General features: G+C 33.7%; 1 protein-coding gene across 2 annotated transcripts in view; it reads left to right on the forward strand.

The window, feature by feature from the left end:
* Positions 1–549: 549 nt before the first annotated feature.
* The window catches only part of LOC118184644 (uncharacterized), a 33,994-nt gene continuing 7,458 nt past the window's right edge, over positions 550–27,085 (forward strand). The window contains exons 1-4 of one of the 2 annotated variants that reach the window (XM_035354346.2): positions 550–831; positions 14,344–14,492; positions 19,890–20,168; positions 24,899–24,993. In XM_035354346.2, the coding sequence (XP_035210237.1) occupies positions 14,369–14,492; positions 19,890–20,168; positions 24,899–24,993 (498 nt within the window). In that variant the 5' untranslated portion in view covers positions 550–831; positions 14,344–14,368. The remainder of the gene's footprint in view (positions 832–14,343; positions 14,493–19,889; positions 20,169–24,898; positions 24,994–27,085) is intronic. The other variant, XM_035354347.2, reaches the window with a different exon arrangement.

The raw sequence follows: 27,085 nt of genomic DNA on the forward strand, positions 1-27,085 counted from the left end.
TAAGTCACAGCTCATAAAATGTTCCTATATGATAGTCACCTTCAATTTTTTTTTGGGGGGGGGATTGATTATTATTTAATGTTATTTAAAAAAATTCATCAATATATCATAAAACAAGTTTGAAAGAATTTCACTTTGATTTCAAGGGTTTGTTTATAACAAAATGTTACAAAAGAAACTTGAAATTTTCGTCGCAAAATATAAAACTATATTTTGTGAAACCATAACTCAGAGTCAAACTAATAAGCCCTATTTAAATAAACTCACAACGTAGTAGTAATAACAGCAGGCGAAACGTGAATGGAATGTATCCCTTGAACTTGACTATCACTAACTATTTAGGCCACATAACGTAATTCTTACTTCAATGTAAGTTAAAGAAACTAGATCAGGGATAATGGAGAATGTAAAACATTTTGAGAGCACTTCATTCATGCCTCAGGGAAGAAGAAAAAAGCGTATAAAGAGTTGACAAAATTCAACACCAAAAAACCGGTTCTCTGCTTGTCGAGATGTCTGTTACCGTATACGGTTAAGCCCTCAGGCCCACCCACCTGTTGACAGTCAACTCTAAAATAGAAGGCAACATCTGTGCATATTCCATCCTCGTATGGTCCAGAATCCTTCCTCTGAAAATTATTGATAATTACTTAATATTCGGTAGGATAGGGGTAGCAGGTAGGGTATACTGACGATGCCAGTCAAGTGGTAATTTCGCGTGGGACGATTTGATTGAAACTGGTGCAGAGGAAAAAGTGGAGAAAATTCAGTTTTGCGTTGTAGTATGCAAGGCAGCGTGGATTACTCGACGCTTCTGTTGTTAAATAGTAGGTAAGTTCTTTTATTTTTGCTAATTCTGCTTTTCACAATAAACAGAATGAAATGATTGCTGGGAAATTCTCTCCTCCATAAATGCTACAGACATAGGGGTTCATCTATTTTAAAAGCGACTTTTTAAATATTCTTATTCAAGTTCCATTGGTACAGTTTCAGATAGAGTATTTATTATTTGTAAAATTATGATAAAATTTTATATATATGTCATGTTTCGTTATTCTTAAAGGAAATATAGCATTAATAAGACAACCGTTACAAGTTCATGCAGTATAAGATTTATTCACAATTGTGACAATACAATTCTTATCATAGTATCAGCGCGAATCATTTAAAAATAATATTTTTAAAATAGTATTTTCGTACTTTCCGTCAGAACTAAAATTCAGCAAAATTTATATGATTGGTACAATTAATTAAGAATGTTTCTAGGGCCATATATTACACAACCGCCTGCGTTAAAATAAAGCTCATTGCTGGAAGAAGAGTTACGTGGTAACAAACATCTTTTTTTGGAAGAGTGGAGGAGGAAATATTAGAAACGTTTATAGTTTAAAGCATTTGCGAATTTACCGAGATACATATCGGTCGCATGGTTTGGTAAATGTTGCCGTTCCGAGAAATATGCGATCTTTCATTTGCTATCAACATAGGTTGGATAATTATCGGTTCTCAAAGGTTTTTCCTTTTCTACAACCAAGGCTTAATTTCTGAAATTACAAATACCGAAGCCCTATGGAAAATCGTCAGCAAAGAGGAGCAAAAGTAAATAAATAAACAAAGTGACTATCAAAATCGTTAATAACTAAAAAATTAAATAGTTAACTATTATCAAAGTAATTAATAATTATTTAATCAACATTAATAATTATTATTTATCAAATATGATTTAATTAATAATTATCCTTTAATTAAATAAACATTTATTAATTATTTTTTATATACATAATTAAAGATTTAAGTACTTAAATAATTAAAATTAAATAAAATGTAAAGAGATAAACTAAAATTTAATAATCGGTTTTTAATATAATTTTATTGCAAAAAATAAACTTTTCGAGATTAAATTTCTACTGTAATTGTTGTTCAGTTGCGTAAAAGAAGTGCCGGAACCTTCTTATTTAGGGCTCCGATGCGCTCCGCCTAGAATTATGATTTATCCCAAAAACTAAGAAGTACCGGAGGTGGGCTCCTGCGCAATTTAAGCTCTGTCTACAGCCCATAAAATTCTTAATCTAGCTTTCAAATTAAAACTGCACATAGCTTAATTAACTAACTTAAAAGCAACGTACTTAACAATTCATACATTTGTTTTATTTTTAGATCGTATTCTGTATTTTTAGACAGTTCTTCTTAAACTGTATATATAATCGCTGGAGTGGCGCTATAGTAAACAAATATAGTAAATTTTAAAGAGTGCATTTATTCTATCGTGGTTTATGCGCTGTCGGCGAAGTATATTTAATTCAATCCAATAAGTTTAAATGAAATGCAAAAAAAAATGCGTATAATTTAATATTCCGTACAAGGAAATCATGTGATGTAACACATCAGATTTTTTTATTTCATTTTCTTTATTTATATTTAGGACATTTTACTGAACTTTTGCTTATTTGGGCTTTCTAGTTTGATATACTGGAGTTTAGGAAATCGTAACTAATTTTCGTAGCAATCCTATCATAATTTTCGTTGTTATAATTTTAGTTCAGATATTGCCTATAATTTTTTTAGTAATTCAGATATATATGTACATTAGATTATTATTCACAAATCTAGTCTTTTTCCGTTCCTCAGATTTCGGGCAATTTCCTATGAATTACGGAAATTTTTATGTGAAGCCAGAAATTCCAATTATATGACGCAAAGAAAGGTCAGAGTTCTGCATTCGTTTTCTATAATAAATATATTCGTAAGAGAAATGTGTAAGAGAAATGTTAACAACTATACTAATATCACTTTCACTGTAGTACTTATAATATTATTATTTATATGAAAGAGGGAAAAAATTGTTGTCTCTTTCATCTTACGCAGTTAAAATTTATTCTCATAACTAACACGAATTCGATTATTCCAGTACATTTCTTTATGAATTCTTTGATTTTTTCCCCTTTTCTTCTTACTGATATACATTAGAACTGCTACCTATGTTGCGGAGTCCAACAGGAGTTGAATAGATTAGATTTGTGAAAATTAACAGATGGATCACGATTCAAATCGTAGGAAACGAGCTGGCTGTTTGACGTTTTCATGATTTTCCTCATGTATAACGTGATTACTGATATGTCGTGCATTTAACATAGTTACGGCGTTTGAGTAAATTATCTTCTATTTAGCACAGTGTTGTTAAAGAAGTTAGAATAACTACGAAATCGTTATTTAACAAGTTAGAGAGTTTGCTTAACTGAGATGGAACACAAATAGAATACAGATGAAAGTTAACAGTCTTTACAAAGTGTTGAAAAAGAAAGAATTTAAATAGAAGTGTTAAAAAAGAAGGAATTCACAAGAGTTTCATTTATAAGTTTTAAACAGCTTCAGGCTTATCAATTAGGCAATATTATCAGGAGTATATTCCACAAAAGAACGTAACATGCTGAAAACAATGAAGCACAAATGCAACATTAGCACAAAACCTTTTTTACATCTTTGCATCTGAACATAAACAGAATCCTCCCTCGCAAATGTATATTTTTTGGGCGCTAGCTAGTTAGCCTAAAGAGCGTTATTCCAGAAGGGCTATTCATTTCGTTTTGGCATTTTGCGTTGAAACCTTTAAGTGTCGATTCGCTTTTCACACTGTTGCCACCAAATATTACAGCCCTGTGTTGTATTTAAAGAAATTAAATAATGAAGAATCAGCATAAATGTATCTATGTTTCTTGCATTGTCATAAAACGACGGTACCTAGAGCTATCAAATTTTGAATAACGTACGTTTCCACCCAAATATGTGCACCTGGAAGCCCAAATTTGAAATTTGTTTTATTATCTATTTCATATTTTGTAAAACTTTAACGAATTCATGATTAACAAACTCAACGACGATTTCAAAGCGAGCAATGGTTGCAATGGTCAAAGCTAGCTGTACGACAAAAAGGAAAAACAAAAATATTTCCAGCGCTCGAGACTGCATAACGGACATTCTAAAGATATGCTTATTTTAAAATTATTTCGCAATATTGCTGTTGAACTGAATTTTAGGGTTTAAAGGCGAAGTACATGATATTTAATAAATAAAGTAACCCACAAAACGTTACAAAAATGCCTCTTTGGGCGTAATGTAAAATCTGAAAGCTTTCAGAATTTGGGGGGGGGGGGCGGGTGGATGATACCAAGTTTTAGTATGCAAAAGTGGCAATAATTTAATCTAACAAGTACAAGTCAATTTTCCTCAAGTCTTTTACGAAGGCATTCATCTCCGTAGGCAAGTAACCTCAGTGCACTTTACCACTATCTAAGAAAATCTATTCAGTTTCTATTCTTAGGCTTTAATTTCTAATATTAAAATTACTGGAGCCTAGGGAAGGCCATAAAAATGTCGAAGAGAGGTAAATAAATAAAATAAAATAAATAGTTCATGCTTGAAATTAAATGAAATGCAAAAGAGATAAATAAAAATATTTACAAATTACTTATAATTACAAAAAAAATATTATTTAAATAAAGTAATGCATCCCAAACGAGAAATCGAAAAAAAAAAAATCGAAGATTAAGTTAATGATAACAAGGCATGATATTTTGAACGATAAAAGAACAGTTTTGAATAATATATTGGAAGATCAGAAAAATCTATTCCTTATTTTGATTTAACTTATTTCATTTAAAGCTGAATGAATAAAATATCTTAATATTCTGTTTCCTGAAGAGAGTGTGAATTTCGTAAAGAGAAATTTGTTTCTCAGGCACTGTAGTTTCTCCATATATTCCGACAGAAACAGAAACATCGTTCAGTAACTAATATTAATATCAGTTTTAATAACTATGAAAACAAATGTTCAAATAATAATAGAATTTTCTGCTTATATTGCAAATCACTTGTGCAGCGAAGTATCAAAGCCAGTCTTACTCACAGCTTCAACGTGCTCTACCTAAAATTACGATTTCACTCAAAAATTTAGGAATGCTAGAGCTAAGCTCCGGTTGACTGTTACCTACATTACCTAACGGTACCTGTGTTACCTACAAATTTCACTGTTATTGTCAGGGTACTCTTTCTTTGTTTGTCCTTTTAACATTCTGGATAAAAAGAAATAAAAATTCATATGTACGTATATTTTATATGTTAGAAGCATATTTTATAAATTTATATAATAGATGTATAAAATAAATAAAATATTATACAAATCTGAAAATTTCAGATTTTAAATTACGTCCAAAGGGGCGTTTTTTATAACATTTTTTGTGTTACCTTTATTTATTAAGTATCATGTTCTTCGTACTTAAACCATAAAATTTAGTTCAAGGAAAATATCGCAAAATAATTTTAAAATGAGCATATCTTTAGAATTCCGAGACAAAGTCTCGCGCGCTGGAGATTAAAATGATTTTTCTGTACAACGTTGCCATTGCTCGCTTTGAAATCCTTGAGTTTGTAAATTAAAAATTCGTTATAGGCTTCCAGATGCCCATATTCGCAGTAAGATTACGTGATTCAAAATTGAATGGCTCTAGGTACCGTTGTTTTATCACAATTCGAGAAACATACATACATTTATGCAGATTCTTCATTATTTAATATTAATTATATGATATTTAAATATAATATGATTTCTTTAAATATAATAAAGGGCGATAATATTTGGTGGCAACAATTTGAAAAGTGAAACAACGCTTTTAGTGAATCAACGGAAAAGGCCAAAACGAAATTAATAGTCCTTCTGGGCAAATTGCTCCTTTGGACAATTAATTAATATTGCATGTACACTGCTGGACACCGTAAACGCAACACCCTGAAGGAAGCATGCAAATAACATGAAATTTACAACATGCATTAGCGGAGGTGAGATATACAGATGATTAGAATTTCAGCGCGTGATTGTGGCGCCACCTCAAAGCGCTAATTAAGGCTTGGAGTTTTCGACGATTTCAAGTTTGGCAATTGTGTTTTTCTTGTTTTTTTTTTTTTTTTTTTTTTTTTTTTTAAGCAATCAATTATACCTCGTAGTAAACAGCAATCATCGTTTGATCGAGTATCCGAGTTCTATAGGGGAAGGATAGTGGCTTACCGAGAGTGTGGATTATCTTTCAGGGAATTCGGTAGTCGTGTTGGACGAAACCAAACAACTGTAAAGCGGATGTATGACCGTTAGATGCTGAAAGGTACGACTGACCGACGTGTTCGATCGCAACCACCTCAGTGCACCACTTCACGTAATGACAGGAACATTGTGAGCATGGCAGTGACGGACCGCTCAGTCACATCATAGCACAGCACATTCAATCTGTAACGCATCATCCAATGTCTACGCGTACCATTCGACGCCGTTTACAGCAGAGTGGTCTGTCCGCAAGACGTCCATTGTTTCGTCTACTCTTGACGCAGAAGCACAGATGTCTCCGCCGCCAATGGTGCGATGAAAGAAGGATGTGGACGGTAGAATGGAATAAAATTGTCTTTACTGACGAGACACACTTCTGTCTGCAATACCACGATGTTCGGATTCGAGTTTGGAGACACCGTGGAGAGAGGTTCTGAACAGCCGCGTTATGCACCGCCACACTGGTCCTGCACCGAGTATTATGGAATGGGGTGGTATTGGATATCACTCTCACACTCCTCTAATACGCATTGCCGGTACTTTAAACAGCCAGCGCTACATTTCCGAGGTGTTGGAGCCAGTCGTCCTTCCTTACCTTCAGGGCTTGCTCACAGCCATATTTCAACAGGATAATGCGCGACCACACGTGGCACGCATTGTCCAAGGGTTCTTCGTCAATCGCTAGATTGAATTGCTTCCCTGGCCGTCTCGCTCTCCGGATCTTTCACCGATAGAAAACATGTGGTCCATCGTTGTCGAACGATTGACCCAGATTACATTCCAAGCTGCCACACCAGATCAATTTTGGCAACGTGTGGAAGCTGCTTGGTCTGCTGTACCCCAAGGACACATCCAAAGTCTCTTTGAATCAATGCCGAGGCTTGTGGCAGTGGTGATCCAACAATGGCGGCTACACGGGCTATTGCTTCTGGAAGGTACCACACTTCACAGAAGTCTATAAATGTAATCATTTGATACTTGGTCAACATGTTATCTACTAAGTAAATTTTGTTGTGATATCTCTTGTCTTTTTCGTGTTGCAATTTGGGTGGCCAGCAGTGTATATATTAGTAACTGTTTAATTATTGTACTGATATAATAATAAAATATTATTTATTAATATGTCAATAGAATGTTATATAATTAATAATTTATTTATTATATTAACAAATATGATTAATATTTGTTAATAAATATATTATATTGACAAATATAAATATTATAACAAAAATATTATATATACGTATATAAAATAAACGAATAATTTTTACATCTATATAGTAGACGTATAATATAAATAAAATATCATATAATTAATATAGGACTTATATATTAATAAATTTTTATTTATTATATTCCTATTAAAATAATTTTATATATGTAAATAAAATACGGTATAATTAATAATTTATTTATATATCGAGAAATATTTATTAATTGTATAATATGTACTTATTATATTAATAAGTGAAATATTATGTATATATATATATATATATATATATATATATATACGTATATTTAATAGACATATATATAAAGTGTATACTGGATAAATGATCCACTCTGACGTCGTATGTTTAGTGCTTGTGGGTCTGGAACGTGATTCTTTTATCCATAAAGGTCTAATTTGACTATCAAAGCTGTGACAAAATAAAGCAGGTTTATACCCGGGGTTTTCAGTTTTTTCCTCAAATATTACTTGTAAAAGACTTCTAATTAGATGTATGGTTCTGAATTTGAAGAAAAGCCTTATTAATGATAACAAAATTTTTGCTATGAAGTTATCATGCATTACATAAATCGAACCCGATTTATATTGCACTAATTAAACTTAATAATAATTTTACCTAATGTAAAAATACTAAGGCAGTGCGCACCCATTCTGCTAAGAATTTGCTTCTACAATATATAACAGTCTAATTTAAAAGATAAAAGAAAAGTTTTGAATAATATACTGAAAAATCAGATAAATCTAATCCTTATTCTGACTTCTAATTATACTTGCTTTAAAATATTCGCTGAATGGAAGGTAGAACGTGATTTATTTAAACGCAATTATATTCTAAACTTCGCTATCATATCTTTATTATCAAAACTTTATCGTATCTATTGATTAACGATTAACCATATCAGCAGTTTGATATTTGCATATATATGATATCACATTTTGCTTCATTTAGCAATTGTCGTAACTTTCAGCCCTCCTAATTTAAGAATTATCCGAGTTCTTTATATTAAAAAAAATAACTTAATTGTCGCGAAAAAGCGTATGAAATCTTTTAATGCCTAGAAAATCCAATCGAAATACAACCAGTAAATAGGTAGCCTTCCTACATTGCAGGATAAATATAGTTTTTCAGTGCTGCCATCTATGAGTTATATTTTCAAATAACACATTTTTGTAATCCGTTTGCATACTGCCGAAATTGTAGTTTTAATAAGCCAAAAAGAACCGGAAGTCATAATGTAAATATTTCAAAATTTTTATAAAACCTTCTATTTAAAAATTAGATTAAATTAAAAAACTTTCTTTAAAAATTGAATAGTGCATCACTTAGATTAATTTTTTTAGCGATCTTGTTTCATGGAAAAAAATTTAAATTTTGGTGATATTGATTGTATTATATCATATAATTTTTAAAGTTCTAAGCTTAAGGACAATCTTCGAAATTTTTATTTTATTTTTTTTAACTTTATTTTATTTATTTACTTATTTATATTTTTTACTTGTTTATATCTAATCCCCTACCCTAGAATTATGCTGGTTTCGCTACTCTCTTAAATTTGTATGATTTGCTATTGTAAATATTGTATCATTGCAATAATGATATTAATTTTAGAAGTGCACCAGCATATGACGTACAGTTTATAAGGTATTTCTCGCGCCTTCTTAATATGCCTTCGTAATGTAGCGGTCAGCACCATCGGCGCGTATTCCAGAGGCCCGTGGTTCGAGTCCCGGCGAAGGCATTGCTCATTTTTCTGCTTCTCCAAAACTCCTAATATCTCAACAAGTTTAGCTTGATTATAAAAAGCACAGATTATAAAGAGACCATAGGTTTCACAAGCAGAAAGTCAAAATGAGTTTAAACGGACAGTAACAGTGTTTCACTTTATTTATCACTTTATAATGTAAATACAGGGCTAACAATAATGGAGAAAGAAAATAATTCAGCATATTGAAGAAAATCGGCAATAGGAATCTAAATGCTGTCTCCTGCTTTTTGTATATACTTACAATACTTCAGCTGATTATCAAACAAAATGGTAGTTGCAACAAGTCGATAAATTGCAATCATCACTTAGATTAGCAGTTTTTAATCATTTTATGGTCGTGTCCCCATACACATGCCATTTGTACACTGTTGTGCGAAACTTAAGCAACAATGTAAATTTTAATCAGCTAGCCATGAAATTGCAAAAAAGGGGTTCTTGCGATCAGTACAATGAAGACGCAATTCAGTCGAAAGGTCATGCGTATGCAAATGTCAGGAACAAAAAGTCACAGGCGACGTGAGCGTACGCAAAACGCGTGCGGTCGGTGCGCTCAACTCAAGACTACAATAATAGGAAGGACGGAGACGCAATTAAAGGCACTCGCTGCAAGCGCAAGTTAGTTCTTTCGTGAAATATGGCTATAAGATATCCCCTGGATGACTTCACACTTGGAAGAATGACAGAATAGCTTAAGGAGAAGCATAGCATGACCAGTGTAACTGAAAAGTTCGAAATTATTAAAAGTGTCGTTTCGCGCGCTTGGAAAGCCGTCCAAACCATAGCTACAGCTGTTAGAAAGGTTATTGGTAGCCGCCCGCAGGAAACCAACAGCAGCGGATGACCGATATATCGCCCTGCAAAAGGCGAAAAGAACCCGAAGCCAGTCAGCAAGCGCCATAGCTCAGCAACTGTGTCCAGACGCCCTCACAAAGGTGGCCTATTCACCCGGCGTCCTGAATGCAGCATCGCTTTGAAAATTGGCCATCGGCGCCACCGTTTAGTGTGGTGAAAGGAGCATAAAAACTGGACATCTCATCGATAGTGTCCTCTTTGAGGATGAGAGTCGTTTTAGTCATAAGTGACTCTCAACGCCAGTTGATTTGGAGAGATGTCGGGACACGGCTTCATCTCAGTAGCATCACGGAAAGAGACCATTACGGTGGCCTTGGAGTTCTCGTCTGGGGAGACATTATGTTGAACAGGCGGACAGAGCTCCACGGTTTCGACAGAGGTTCTGTAACCGGAAATTGCCAGGAGGTGATCCTTCACCATGTGCGTCTGTTCCGAGGTGTCATTGGAGCACTTTATTTTTATGGATGACAATTCATGGCCACACGGAACTCTTGCTGTTCAGAAGCTAGTGGGAAGTTAAGATATCACTCGAATGGTTTGGCCAGCGTACTCCCCTGATTTAAATCTCATACAACATGTGTGGAGTGCTTTGGGAAGACGCCTTGCGACACGTTTACATCCTCCGGGGAACACCCAACAGCAGAAACAGATGCTGATTGAGGAATGGGCACTCTTAACTCAAGACCTCTTGGACAATCTGGTGCTACGAATGGAGAGACGGTGCGAAGCAAACATTATAGTAAGGGCAGATCATATCCCATACTAAGAAACATCTGCTTGTTGTTCTTCCTCTTGTATAGACAATCATGTGTAACGATACTATGAGTTCAATAAAGCTTTTCTTGTTTGATTCCAAACTGTATGGCATCGTATTCATTTTTGCACAACTATGCTCTTGTCATAGTTTAAATACAAAATGCTGTCTCTCATTTCTGAATTTCATGTCTCTCAGATCATATCTGGTGGAGTTATGGCAAAAAGAACACATGTTACTTAAGTTCTGCACACCAATGTAGTTCGTAGTCCGCTACGCACAACAGTCTAAAGTCACAATATTTAAAGAGCTGGAATCTTAATTTTTAATTTAATGTTGTAAATATTTAACTAGCTTTTACTCTATATTATAGTTACAGCTACATAATCTATGTGACAGTTATAGCTACACATATGACAGTTTACATTTGAAATCAAAGTTAAACACCTTGCATTTTCCCGAATGCCAACTCAGTGGTGTGTGAAAGATAAAAAATATTTTATTTCGGGCAGGAGGAACATATTACTTTTAAACCGCTGAGTTTCTTGATTAAATCTGAAAGACAAATAATTTAAGATATGCCGAATGGCAATGCGTTTCTTTCAATTCGCTGAGTTTTCTGATTAAATTTGAAGCATAGGTATGTTACGTATTTCGCCGAGTGGCAACACATTGCTTTTAAATCATTGAGTTTGTCAATCAAAATTTCATTAAATTCCCCTAAAACATAAAATCACTAAAACAAAAATTCCAAATTTAAAGTTTTACCCTCCAGGTGCAGTTCGGGCGAAGGAATACGTATGTCTTTGGTGACTGTAGATGCTATCGTTTTCCAAAATGCAACGAACATGCATATATGCATACATACAAAATCTTCCTTATTTAATAACAAAGATTTCCACAATAATAGATAGCGCATAAACCACAATAGAATAAATGCATTCTTTAAAATTCACTATATTTGTTTACCGCAGCGACATTCTGCGATAGCTTCACTTAATAGTGTTACATTTCGTTCATATTATAACTCAGAATGCACAAAACTTTTATCATTTGAAGAATTATCTAATCGTTGCCGCATATTCTATTCAAATACTATAATAAATCTAGAACGATGTATAAAAAAGAAATCAAGAAAACAAAACAAAAAATAAACAGTTTTTCACAGATGATTGAGTATTTTTCATTCAATTAATTCAGTTCTCACTTCGCGTCAAGGCAAAAATACATGAAAACTCAAAATATCTATCATATTAAAAATTACGAAGTAAATCTTAAACACTTATTTCCTTGAATAAATTCCAGAATGGATTAAGCATGAAAATAAAGGCTAGGTAAGAACTTTTAAGCCGAGTGTGTGTGTGTGGTTATATAGAGATAAATATAGATATAGATATGTAAACGTTTGGCACTGTAGACTGCAGTAAAAAAAAAAAAAAAAACAGATGCGCACAACTATATGTTATAGCCATCCCATACACAAAATTTCAACGCCATAAGGCTAATGTTCTTTGAGTTATGCAAGGTACATATGTAAGTACGTATGTACAGACGTCACCAATAAATCCATTTTTAATCCATTTTGCAAAAAAGATTCCTTTATTCTTTCCGTATGTAAAGACGATATGAAAAAAAAAAAAAAAAAGTCCAAATAATTTTGGGAATGGTCAAAATGAACATTTCCGTTGAAATATGATACCCCAAAAATTTTTGCCATTAAAATACTACCTTTACTTCATTCAAAAATATAAAGACACGGAAATCATAAAATAATCCAAGCTCTATAATTTACATTTATTAATGTAGTGCATTTGCACTTGAGTATGCTTTGGAAAAAAGAATCAAACTTCAAAATTAATAATAGTATGTACTAACTTTTTGTAGTATTTAACAGGAGTTTATATTTATGGAATCTTTTAATTCAATGAAATTTTTTAAAAATTACTATGAAAAATGGATAGACAATATTAAAAATTGACACTGTCAAGATTTCTATTAATTTGTTTAAATTTCGAAGTAAAATATTTTTACTGTTGTTATGATTTTGGATGCGTTTGTATGTAAATTTATCTAACATTTGATTTATTTCAACATTTTAAATTTAATTTTAAAATATTAAATTCGGGCAATGAGCTAACTTTTTATCTTCAGCTTTAGACATGGCTCCAGTAAGTTAATTTTTAAAATTTTTCCTCCGTTTAGTTTTCTATATTTCTGCGCCAAAATATTTCTTTATTTAAAATTTTTCGCGTCATGCAATAAAATTATCATCTTACACTAGCAAAAATTTTCTTTAGCCAAAATTTTACCTTTATGCTCAGCGCCTCCTGAGGTCAAACTATTTTTTAAAAATCTCATCTTAAAAATTAAAATATCTTGATAATTTTGAAGTATTTTACGTTAGTAGAAACTATTAGTAGAAACTACATAAACTATTTTATTCAACTAATCATTTCCACGTATTTTCGCCAGTCTTACGACGTTCATGATTTTCCCTAGTGCGTGCTGCTATCTAGTGGCAAATTATTGAACAAAAAGGACATTATTCTCGTGAATTTTTTTGTTGTTTTTTTTATTTGCAGTCAGAAAGCTAAACAAAAATAAATACACTAAAATGATATGATTTTTTACTATTCCCTTACTTTTGCTCTCAAACATATATGATATATTGTTGTTTTCCTACTTTCATTTCATGTTAGAATTTTTTAAATTAAGCTGTTATGAATATTATTTAGGTACTATAAGATATAGCTTATCGTTGACCGTCGATCATGCATACAACCATTAACCAGTAGACCGTGATGCTCTTGACCATTGATGGTTAAATATGTAACAACCGTACAGCGCGAAAGAATTATTCGTAACCTTCCACCACTTCCTGACTTGATTTTCAATTCTGATTTTATCAGTGTATGGTTTGGTTTGGTTTATTACGAGATTACGTAATTCGTAGATTACGGCAAAGCTCTCGAGGGCTATCTGCCTTAAGGGAGGGATGCCTTCGTGGAGGACGTTTTAAGGGAAACTGGCTCGTATACACGTTACACATGGGGAAAACCACGAAAACACCCATGCAGCCAGCCCGTTCGCGGGATTCGAACCTCGGACCGAACTACCAGTGTTCAGCGACGTTACCGCTCGGCCGCTGGTGGGCATTTATCAGTGTATGATTGGGTATGAAGTTTTGATTAGTCTGCTCGATTATCTTGCTTGAAATCTTATAATTTGAGTAATAATAATTTAGTAATTTTCCTTTATTACTTCTACTCTTTCATGGAATAACAAACATAAAAAATATTATTTCATATTAGTAGGTGTTAAACAACCACATGTTCGTCAATCGGTACCACAATGAGCAATCATTTGTCAGGACAATCATAACTCAAACATCCGGCTATGGGCCAAATGAGTTGTCGGCTGGATGGATGCCAGTCGAATAAATAGTCATCGAATAGGCTATCGACTAATCGACTTGGATCAAATGTCATTCAGTTACAAGATTTACTACGCTTAAAGATGAATACCTACGGTTTAAAAATATGCAAGTACTCGAGTCTTCATCACTAATATATTATGAGTTATATAAGGTTGAATGAAATATTTAAAATTAAAATTGTCTTCATATATGTAACTATTTTTATTTTAGGTAGAGACGCAGAAGTCATGCCGTTATGTGCAGTGTGCTCGCTATTTTGCCTCTGTGTGCAGTGATTGTGGGTTTCTTCTGTTTTGTGTTGCAGTTTATCGCCTTGCCTTCTGATGAATGGGGGCACTTCTCAACGAGGAAGATACGAGGTAAAATGCTTCTTCATTTCAGCCTCTCGCTACAGTTGAAAATATAGAGTGTTATGCATTCTTAACGCTGAATGGGATAAAAATAAGCATTCATCATCTTCATTGCTCTCTTTTGTTTGTCCTGTCATACTAGATCAAGACAGCTTATTAAATGACAAAGACTCTGAAGACATACTTCGGCCAGATAAGAATATCTTCGCAGAGGACTAACTAAACGAGAACTAGATACATGATGTACGTATGTGTGTGGAGAAAAACAACCGAATCTCCTTCATCCTGAACAATGTATAAGAAGTCGTTCAGGATTCTAAAAAAAGTTATTGTAAAAATTTAAAAGCTTTCTTGCTTAATTTGATCTAGATCAGGTGTCTGCAATCTTGTAGCTGTAGTGTGCCAAACCAATCTGCCAATATGATTCAGGATTCCGCAGAGTAAGAATTAGTTGAAACGATTCGATTCTCGCGGCAATGCATGCAGAGTTAGGGAATTCAGGACAAGAATTCAGATTTTGAGTTCTATTATATATTAATTATGCATCATTTAAAGGTAATTATTAATATAAAAATAAGCAACATAAAACATAACTATTCTTCAACATAAATAAAATATTTAAAACTATACATATATTATATATAATGTGTTTAGGAATAAAACCACAGAAAGCGGACTGTATCATTTATTTATTTACGCATACACTTTCAAATAAAACAAATGCCATCCGCATTTTTGACACCGCATTTTTGATGCACACATCACTCAAAGCACTGTAGCAATAATAAAACATATAAATCACGTATTTGACATGTTCGTTACCCCCATAGCAACCATAATTGAATCAAGAGGCAGTAGCGCCATCTATTGTTGCAAATACACACTAGAAATTTGTTTGGTAACAAAAATACTAAACATAATGTATCTTTTAAATATATTTATTAAAATAAAAGGTAAACGGCATAAAATAAAACATAAGCATTCCTCCGATATATTTAAATAAAAAAAAATAATGCTCCTGTACCGCTCTACTTAATATCGCAATATCAGGGGCATAATTTCTGACTTCAATTTGACATAGGATTCTTAATATTCATTCTTTAATCTTTAAACTTTTTTGTGGACTCAAAATATTTTTCACACGATACAAGATTGGTTCACATAGAAGTGGGGAACCGAAAGCGGAAAGCAGAGCACAGGCAATATTTTTTCAAAAAATTAAATCTCTCTGGGACTGACGTCCAGGAATTCAAAATAGCTGTCGATTTATTGTTAAACTTCCAGATTTTTTCATAATTCCAAAAATTTCGTTTTCCATAATTCTGAAGATGTTAGTTTAATAACTTCTATTTTAAAATTATACTCAAAAATTCCCAAATCAGATGGGATTATTAATGGGTCTATTAAATCCGGTTTGAATGGAAAGGAAAATATAGGCATACAAGCTTCATAGTCTTTGCATCTTTTGGGAAATTCCTCCTTAAGTACTTCAACGTAGATCTGAAGTTCATTTTTTTCGAAGATCGATATATTAGCAAGCGCTTTACATTTGGGAAGTATTTATAGGTACTATATTAATATTAAAAGAAACTTTTATAGCAAAGCCTTTCCAATGTTAAATAAGTTCAGGCACTGTTCGGCCCTTTCCTTGCAGTCCTTAGTTCATTGAGATGTTTAGTTATATCGGTTGTAACATATACACACCTCTGACACACAGCTGCTTAATGAGAAGAACTTCCTATTTTTGTTCAGAGACTAATCGTCAGTTAGAACATTGAGGAAAGGTGTTGCGGAAATTCCCATGTGCGGTTTCCGCACATAAGGGACTTAGTAATTACCCCATTCCAAGTATTTCCGATAAGAGTTAAAAAAAAAAAAAAAAAAAAAAAAAACCCGAAAGAGAGGATCTTTTGTATGAGTTTCCTGTGTAGTGAAAGACTCGGAAGAAGACGCCTTCCAGCGTCGTGTCTGCATCCAGCGGCCATTGTGTGAATTATAGGCCATTGTGTGAATTATGGCTGCAATGGTTGATTATGTTATTTAATAGTAATCAAGAAACTCGTTAAAGTTTTTTAAATAAATATTTAAAAGACAACTGTACTTTTCTTTCATCCAACACGGGTGTTCAGACGTTACACAGTCAGAAACTTCAATTTGCATAAGCATTCTTTATCGTTCGATTCGGGGAAATGTTGATTCTTCTCATTAAGAAAAACTTTAGTGTCTTCAATGCATGACACAATTTTATTGAAGACGTTACTTCAACTAAGCCAACAGACATGGCTGTACAAGGGGAGATCCACACATTCGCTTTCCATTTCTTCTAAAAGAGATTTAAATTGCTGTTGTACCAATGAAGAACGAGACACTATGAAAATTAACTTTTTTAACAGCAGTGTTCATTACAGAAATTAAGCTCTGTGACGTGTTTTCAGCAACTAAACTTTCCTGACGACGTGGAGAGGAGAGACAGGGAGGTTTACCTTTGCCTGATAATTTTGTAGAATGGTGCAGAGTGTCACGAAAAATAGTGGCACGCGTGCCATAGGTTGCTGACACCTTATCTAACTGAGGGGGGAAGCACTAAATCTGAGATCTATAATGACATTGGTAAGAAAAGAGAATTAAAACATTCCTGCACGTTTCCTCTGTTTCGATCTTAGCCGTAGCTGTTACACATTCACTGTTAACCAACGATATTAGACTCTAGTCTTCCGTCATGCATTTAATTAAAATGGGACTGAAAGGAATTTCATGAGAATACCTAAATAAATCATGTTAAAGTTTTAATTTAATTAAAATGGGGATTGAAATGGTTTTCATGAGAATACTTAAAGAAATCACATTAAAGTTTTAACATGCTTCGTAGGATAAACACTGATAATATTTATCTGATGAGTGTTTTATACCCTGTTCTTTCGTTCATTGTTGGAAAGTGTAGTAAAGAAAGAATAATGTGAAGTCAAACAGAGATTAACTGGTTTTTATCCATCCCCACACCAAAAGCAGTCAATCGATTTCCCGTTATTAAATAAAATACCATCAAGTTTCGGGTAATTCAGATTTCGATGCAGAAAGAAAACTTTTGTATTGCATGAAACCTGTTGACTGCTTAATAAAAATATTAGACATCTTTGCGTAACGAGAAACTTCTCGAAGCTTTCATGCTTTAGAAACAAATTAAAACATTCATAATCGAATTCAGTAACTTCCCTATTAATATTTTCAATTAAAAAAACATTATCTTCTAAGACAGACAATGTGTAGCTTGTAAAGACATTAGGTATTTTTTTTAAGCAGGACAAGAGAAAAAATGAGCAGCGCCTTCGCTGGGAATCGAACCATGGACCTCTGGAATACGCGCCCAGCATGCAGACCACTACACCACGAAGGCACGATAAAAAGGCGGGAGAAATACCTTATATACTTCCCCTTTTAAAGGGCAACTGGGCTTTTTTATGGGACCCAATTACTGAATCCTGGCTGTGGAGAATCATCATACACCCCCCTTTTAGTTCGGGCGCCACTGTAGAGACATTAGGTATTTTTTTGGAAGCAGGAGAAAGGAAAAATGAACAAAGCCTTCGCCGGGAATCAAACCACAGACCTCTGGAATACGCGCCCAGCATGCAGACCACTATACCATGAAGGCATACTAAGCAGGCGGGACAAATACCTTCTAAGCTTTTCATGTATGGTATATTTCTACTAAGCTTAGGGAGTCTTCATGAATAATGACGATTTCGGATGAAAGAGGTGCTCACAACTCTCAGATATGGAACTACATAGAAATCATTAATTTATCTTATTTTCTGTTCTACAGAAGCGAACTAAATTTTGAAATCGAGCAGGAAGAAAAACTAAACGTAGGAAGTTTTGCATGATTCTTAAAACGAAATTTATGTTAAAGCAGATAGATAAAGAAGTATTTTCCCATTTCCGTTCAGCATGCGAGATAAATTTAAATATATATATATATATATCTACACTTCTGAGTCAGACACGAAGAGAACACACTGCCAACTCCCCCGCTAGAAAGAATGTAAGTTACTTAATACCTTTCTGGCCTTTATATCTTCATGTACATTCACTGATCTTATTTATATTATTTTCTATTTTATTTTTATATTATTTTTATATTATTTTTATGTTCTCTTTGATTTGTTTTTGCAAAGTTTGCATTATTTATCTTTTTTATAATCTTCTATGTTTATTTCAACTTTACTTTGATTTCGATTTCATAATGACAATTTCCAATGTTTAATTTCTACAAATAATATAGTACTCAAATACATAAAAATGATAGTGTCGGGGACGATTACTCGAGTTTTACAAGATTTCTCTACAGTAATTGATTTTTACTCCAAATTGAATTGACTAAAATGCTTCATGAGAATCAGTTCTTTGAGTAACAACTATTCGCGGAAATATTTGGCCTGACTAGAATTGCCGGTTTGGCTTTAATTTATAACTCGAGTAAAGACGAAACACTTTCATATTTACGTATTTCTATCAATTATTGATCATTGAACGGGAGTTGGTTTGTTCCCCTTGAAAAGTCAACTAATTTCCGATCAATGATAATAATTACATGTTTTAATTTTTACTTTTACAATTGTAATATTATTCTTCGTGATGATTTAACTCCAGTCCCCGTTAAAACATTATTAACATTTTGCTTTCAAATTACTTCAAAACATCTTTCAAAATATAACTTACCAGTATGGATGCACACTTTTAAAATAATTCTACTTTAATTAAACTTAGGAGATAATATAATCAATTAATCAATACGGTTTAGGAAATAAATTATTATATATATATACATATATACATGAAAAAGAATATGAGCGCTAGGTTTCGGAGTGTCCATTTATTTTATATCCTTTATAAATTTGTGTGTGTGTGTGTGTGTGTGAATATGGCAAAGCCTCGAGGGCTATCTGCCTAAGAGGAGGGATGCCTTCGTGGAGGACTTTCTAAGGGAAACTGGCTCGTATACACGTTACACATGGGGAAAACCACGAAAACGCCCATGCAGCCAGCCCGTTCGCGGGATTCGAGCCTCGGACCGAACTACCAGTGTTCAGCGATTTTACCGCTCGGCCGCTGGTGGGCCCTTTATAAATTTAGATTATACTTTATCTGGGGAAAAAAGCTATGTAAAGGTAACTACACAAAAGTAATAGATATTTTGTATTGCTTTATTTATTCATCAGCTTGCAATTGAAATTGTTATGAGTATCTTTTTAGAAAAATATTCTTAACATGTTCATAGATATCTTATCTTGTTATCGATCTTAAGAAGTCGTAAATAATTTAAATTGCATTTTTCAATAAAAATAAATAAGCAAATAATTTTGGTTTTCAGATGATTTTAAAAACTTGTTATTTTTTGCATTCCAGGTATACCAGAAGAAAAAGGCCACTACGGGCTATGGCGTCTTTGCTCCATCAAAGGAAATTCGCCCGTCGAAACATGTGTTCATCCAGAGGATACTACATACCAACTTCCGACGTATGCGAATGCAGCGGGTGCTATATCCATCATACATTTGATACTTATCGCCTCTTTTGTAGTATTGGCAGTTATAAGGGTTCTGCAGATATCTAAGAATGCACCAGACCTGTACCTGGGCACGAAGCGGCTCTGCATTGTAAAGGTGGCCGTAGCCTTGATATGCGGTGAGTGGAAATACAACCAAGCGATTTCATTAGATATTAAAATATTTCATATACTGGTAAAAATGCGTCTACTAAGTGTATAGGCTACTGCTATGGCTGAAGGCTTGAGTCAGTGTACTGAATATCCCACTAGAATAGAAGCGAGTTATCGTTTTGGTCTGAAACATAAGATCAATACTAAAGCAGCTTAAAATAGGCTTTTTATTAGATCCTAAAATAAATAGAAAGCACTACTGTTGTGCTACAGACAAACCTACGCTACTTGAGAGTACAGCGGAACTACAATTATCAGAACCAATTGGGACGGGACCCGTTCGGATAATCAAAAATTCAGATAATTGGATTTTTTCCTAAGAAAGGGTTTACGTACACTAATTAATTCCTGTATGTACTGCATGTTAAAAATGGAAAAGAAAAAGAGGTTTTAATTAATAAAATGAAAAGGCAACATTTTTACGTACATGTTATATAGCGTACTATACAGTACTCACAAGTGCTGAAAGCCATTGCTTGTTGACCATCTCATTAAAAGTAAGCTGCTTGACTGTCTTACCCGTTTTCGGGCAGCCAAGTCGTGCATCCACTTGACAATAAGAAGTTGCATGTGGTCAGTCACACTCGGGCTGAGGCTCCATATACTTCAACGCAGTTTCGAGGCCGGCAAACGCTTCACTAGCTAATGGCCCTGCGTCTGCTTCAAATTCGACACTAAAGTCATCTTCTTCCTCGACACTGTCTTCTCTAACTCGTTCAGTAAATTCATTATTTAGAATTTGAAACCCAGGGTCTGACGAATAACACACTATCCATTCTGCTGTATCCTCAGCACTAACTTCTGAACATCCGCGAATTTCCAAAAGAATGTTTCGTAATTTCTCAAGTGACACGTCATCCTCATCTTCTCCTGTCTCTTTCTTTTCCTTTGAGCGTCTTTTTCCTTTTCCTTCTCTTCTATAGTTGATTCAGAAAAATTCCGCAATTCTGAAAATGATTCGGATAATCAGCCATTCGGATAGTCGGAGTTCGGATAATTGGAGTTGTACTATATTTAAATTAACATAAGGTAAATTCCAACCTATGACATACAAACATTGGTCGATGGTTTTGATGAGTCAGCTACATATTTACACACGCACTACTTTCCCTTTTAAAGAAAAAGGGAAGAAGCGACCTCATTTACGACGTTGCTATGGATTAAAATTTTGGAAGCTCCAAATAAATCTAAACTGGGGGAAAAATTAAATGTTCTATAAACGTGAACCTGTGAATGTTGCAGCTTCACATAACTTTTCGCAGCTACGTATTACTGATTCTGACTTTTTATTGAAAGATTACTGATTCTGACTTTTTATTGCAGCTTCACATAACTTTTCGCAGCTACGTATTACTGATTCTGACTTTTTATTGAAAGATTACTGATTCTGACTTTTTATTGCAGCTTCACATAACTTTTCGCAGCTACGTATTACTGATTCTGACTTTTTATTGAAAGATTACTGATTCTGACTTTTTATTGCAGCTTCACATAACTTTTCGCAGCTACGTATTACTGATTCTGACTTTTTATTGCAGCTTCACATAACTTTTCGCAGCTACGTATTACTGATTCTGACTTTTTATTGAAAGATTACTGATTCTGACTTTTTATTGCAGCTTCACATAACTTTTCGCAGCTACGTATTACTGATTCTGACTTTTTATTGCAGCTTCACATAACTTTTCGCAGCTACGTATTACTGATTCTGACTTTTTATTGAAAGATTACTGATTCTGACTTTTTATTGCAGCTTCACATAACTTTTCGCAGCTACGTATTACTGATTCTGACTTTTTATTGAAAGATTACTGATTCTGACTTTTTATTGCAGCTTCACATAACTTTTCGCAGCTACGTATTACTGATTCTGACTTTTTATTGAAAGATTACTGATTCTGACTTTTTATTGCAGCTTCACATAACTTTTCGCAGCTACGTATTACTGATTCTGACTTTTTATTGAAAGATTACTGATTCTGACTTTTTATTGCAGCTTCACATAACTTTTCGCAGCTACGTATTACTGATTCTGACTTTTTATTGAAAGATTACTGATTCTGACTTTTTATTGCAGCTTCACATAACTTTTCGCAGCTACGTATTACTGATTCTGACTTTTTATTGAAAGATTACTGATTCTGACTTTTTATTGCAGCTTCACATAACTTTTCGCAGCTACGTATTACTGATTCTGACTTTTTATTGAAAGATTACTGATTCTGACTTTTTATTGCAGCTTCACATAACTTTTCGCAGCTACGTATTACTGATTCTGACTTTTTATTGAAAGATTACTGATTCTGACTTTTTATTGCAGCTTCACATAACTTTTCGCAGCTACGTATTACTGATTCTGACTTTTTATTGAAAGATTACTGATTCTGACTTTTTATTGCAGCTTCACATAACTTTTTGCAGCTACGTATTACTGATTCTGACTTTTTATTGAAAGATTAGACAACAAGTAGAAGAAAAAATAACAACTTTCGTATTTTTGTCCATTCCAAGAGTAGAATTATAAAACATAATTGAGTTTAAAACCTTACTTGTCTTACTTATTACATTGTTCTCCTTTTCATTTCGTATTTCTCAAAGATACTTAAAAGGCGTACAGAAATTAACTTAACGTAAAAGAAAACGACACTCGTAGTTAAAAATACAGCAGATTTTAGCTGCATTGTTGAGCAATTATAATTTGAATTGATATATTCTCCAGTCATATTACAAGAAATTAAACACAGGTATAAGCAAAACCCTGTAACAGAGCTCCTTGAGATCTTTGGTGGGATAGATTTGAATTAACTTCTAGAAAGTTAAAGTTTGGTAAGAATAAATATATGAAAATTACTCGTTCTGAGTAAAGAATTTAAGGAGTGTGAAATGATACATAATTATTGAGTGTCGTTAAGATTATATACATCTCTATTTAATTTATATACATCCGTGTCAAGAAGTTTACAGATATATATATATATATATATAAGGCATCTGCAGTTTGCAGAACAACAAAGTGCACATGCCTTGATTCATTATTCTTGTAAGTCTTGTAGAACTGATACGTTAATTTAGTTGTAAACAAAATTCTCTAACTATCGCTGATATGCATGTGTATACCAGTCATGAATTTAAATTAAGTCGTGAGGTGACAACTGTCCTGTAACTATTCGAGACTAGTCGTGTAAATACATGTGCTTAAACTGTGGCATTGATCAAAAAGTCAGTATAAATTTGAAAACTTAATAAATCACGGAATAATGTAGATAGAGAAGTAAAAATTGACACGCATACTTAATGACATGGGGTTTTATTAGAACCAAAAAAAAAAAAAAAAAAGTTCAAAAAATGTCAGACAGATTACTGTTATCGGGCCTTTTTTCTTCTAGGAAATGCGTGATTCTGGTTTTGTAACTGCTACCGTGACGGGTGAGAGGTACGCCGATATGTTACAGAATTGCATCGTCCAAAGCTTGGCTGATAAACACCTGCTGGAACGTACGATTTTTATGCAGGATGGCGCTCCACCCCATATTGCTAGACGCGTGAAAAATCTCTTGCGCGCGTCGTTTGGTGATGATCGTGTGCTCAGCCGCCACTTTCGTCATGCTTGGCCTCCCAGGTCCCCAGACCTCAGTCCGTGCGATTATTGGCTTATTATTGGCGATTATTGGGGTTATCTGAAGTCGCAATTGTATCGTGATCGACCGACATCTCTAGGGATGCTGAAAGACAACATCCGACGCCAATGCCTTATCATAACTGCGGACATGCTTTACAGTGCTGTTCACAACATTATTCCTCGACTACAGCTATTGTTGAGGAATGATGGTGAACATATTGAGCATTTCCCGTAAAGGACATCATCTTTGCTTTGTCTTAATTTGTTATGCTAATTATTGCTTTCCTAATAAAACCCCATGTTATTCTAAGTATGTGTGTCAATTTTTACCTCTCTACCTACATCATTCCGTGATTTATTAAGTTTTCAAATTTATACTGACTTTTTGATCGCCCGGTATATATCTCATAGTGTTATGCAATTTTAAATCTTATAAGGTATTTCTCCCGCCTTCTTGGCATGCCTTCGTGGTGTGGTGGTCGGCACACTGGAAGCGTATTCCAAAGGTCCGCGGTTCGATTCCTGTCAAAGATGTTGCTCATTTCTCATCTCTCTCGCTTCGAAATAACCTAATGTCTCTAGAGTGGCGCACGAACTAAAAAAGGTGGTGGATGATGATTCTCTACCACCAGGATTTGGCGATTGGGTCCCCTAATCTCCAGTCGCCCTCTAAAAGGGGGAGTATATAAGGTATTCCTCCCGCCTTCTCGGCATGCCTTCGTGGTGTGGTAGTCTGCATGCTGGGCGCGTATTTCAGAGGTCCGCGGTTCGATTCCCGGCGAAGGTATTGCTCATTTTTTAACTCTCCTACTTCCAATTAACCTAATGTTTCTATAATCTAAAAAGAATTACATTCCAGTTTCTGTACACAACGTATAAAATGAAAAGAAAATGCTTTTAAATATCAGTCCAAAATTAAAACATTATTCTAAAATTCAAAAGGTAGATAACCGCATGCATGTTAACAGTGGAATCTGAGGAAATTTAAATTAGATTTCATCCATTAAATCGTTCTCAATTTAATTTTAAATGCGACATTAAATAAATGTAACAGCTATTGTGATCATTTTCTTTTAGTTATCCTTTCTATTACTGTATCTATTTTGGCGAGTGTTGGCGAGGGACGATTTCGCCAGTTTAACGTCTTCAAAGGATGGGCATTTTGGATTCAGGTAAGAAACGATATCGTATTTTCAATCTTAATACTCTAAACTTACCGAAATTACATTTATTCACAATACATATTCATTGACTTTAATATACGATTTGCATCTAAGGAATTTTAATTCAAGGAACGCATGTATATATAAGCAAAATACAAGAGATTAACATCTTCCATGGAATAAAACCATATTCATGTTAATTTTGCTATGATTGCAACGACGCGGCTATGATTCTCTCCACTTATTTATCTTTTATTAAGAATTCTAATTTGCACAGATAGCATCTACTAAATGATACTGGTTAAACAAAAATTACAGGTTTCATTTTATTTTTTTTTACTATAATGTTTTAAGATAGTAATCTTTCCCCTCCTAAGATCATTTATATCAGAGAAATTTCGAGAGGAAAATCTGATACCAAGTACTTGTTTTTAACTGTGAACTAAAAGGGAATTAATATGCTAATGTAATTTTAAATCGACAAATAAAAACCTCTTGAGGTATTCATCATGAAACTACTATATAAATAAATTTCTTATGAAGCGAAAAAATATTTTGTGAAATATAAAGGGCCACATTTCAGAATAAAAATCATTGCACAAAAAGTATAGTTTATGAATGACTTTAAAATTACTAATGAACATCTTCACCTTTAAGAGAATGTATATTGTTCACCTTATTAATGTATTTATTCTCGTGAATTTGTATCTATGGCTAAATTGCATTTTCTTAAATTCATTACACATGTTAATTAACTAACGAAGTCTGTATTATATTAATTTTTAATTTGCTGAAGTATCCGATTTTGCTCAGGCTTTATGCTAGGTAAAGAGACTTCATTTAGGGGGATGGAGATAGTTAATTCTAAATATTAGGTAGACAGTGATTTTCCTTTTATTTTGTTTCAAGGTGAGTTGTGCAAACTTTTACTGACGAGCTTGAATAAAACTATAGATTTTGTTTAGATGGAAAACAAACATTATTTTCTTCTCACCTGTTATCGCAAAGCTTGAGGATACATATTTTTCGTTTGTCCATCCGGTGCGTAAACAAACAAGCTATTTGGCGTGCCGACTCTCGAGCAAGTCACGTATAACTGGCTATTTTTCTTAAACATGTAATTTACTTGAATCTATATAAACTTTTGAGACAGAGTGTAAATACCTTATGCATTGCAGAGTGGCTGCAGAAAGCTTTCAAATCGCTGAGTTTCTAATCCAAAGTTCGTTAAATTAGCTTTATTTGTATAGTAAATGCGAACCCTGTGGGGTGGTTTCTGAGAGGTCTTATGTACAGAGTTACCTTCCTCTTGCTCTGAAAGACAAGTGTGCCAGATTTTCATCAAGATGAGAGTAAAACTGCAGATTTGTGTGATAGACAAAAACACGGACACTTTTTTTACTTCCTTGTACGAAGTAAAGGAAGTATTGTAATCACGAAAATTTCCAGGTACCATATTTCAACGAAAATATCTATTTCCGCCGCTATCAAATGCAGTTTAACGATGTTTATGTGTGACAGCTGTACGTAAGGACAGAATAAAGGACTCTTTTTCCCTAAACGAATTATAAAACTGATTTAAAATGGATTCAGGAGAGATTTTTTCCTTGGCGCCTGTACGTACGTACGCATGTACGCATCTATGTATGTATCTCGCATAACTCAAACACGAGTAGCCTTAGAAAGTTGGAATCTTGTATATAGGACTGCTATATAATATGTAGTTGCGCACCTCCCTTTCTATCCGGTTAAGGTTTTTATGCCTTTAGTTAACCTACATCCAATAATTGTAGAATTATCTACACTTTAAAAGTTGTTTAAGTGCGTCTAAGCCTAATTTTTGTTTACTATAGCAGCCATATTTGTTTACATTTGAAACTTAGCAGAATAGTGTATTATTAATAATAATTAGATTGACAGCATAATTCCATTATGCTGTCAATCTAGAGAAACTAAGCTTCGCAACAACAAAGATAACCTCTTCTTTTACTATTGCGAATTAAATGATGCTTTACCCATTCTGGAATTAACATTTAAGTTATTAAATTTACCCATCTATTGACTCAACATAGCGTCCACAACAATTTAAGCAAAGGCACTA

The sequence above is a fragment of the Stegodyphus dumicola genome, chromosome 5, assembly GCF_044657685.1.
Source record: "Stegodyphus dumicola isolate Sdum_Otavi_A_Nest chromosome 5, ASM4465768v1".
Classification (NCBI taxonomy): domain Eukaryota; kingdom Metazoa; phylum Arthropoda; class Arachnida; order Araneae; family Eresidae; genus Stegodyphus; species Stegodyphus dumicola.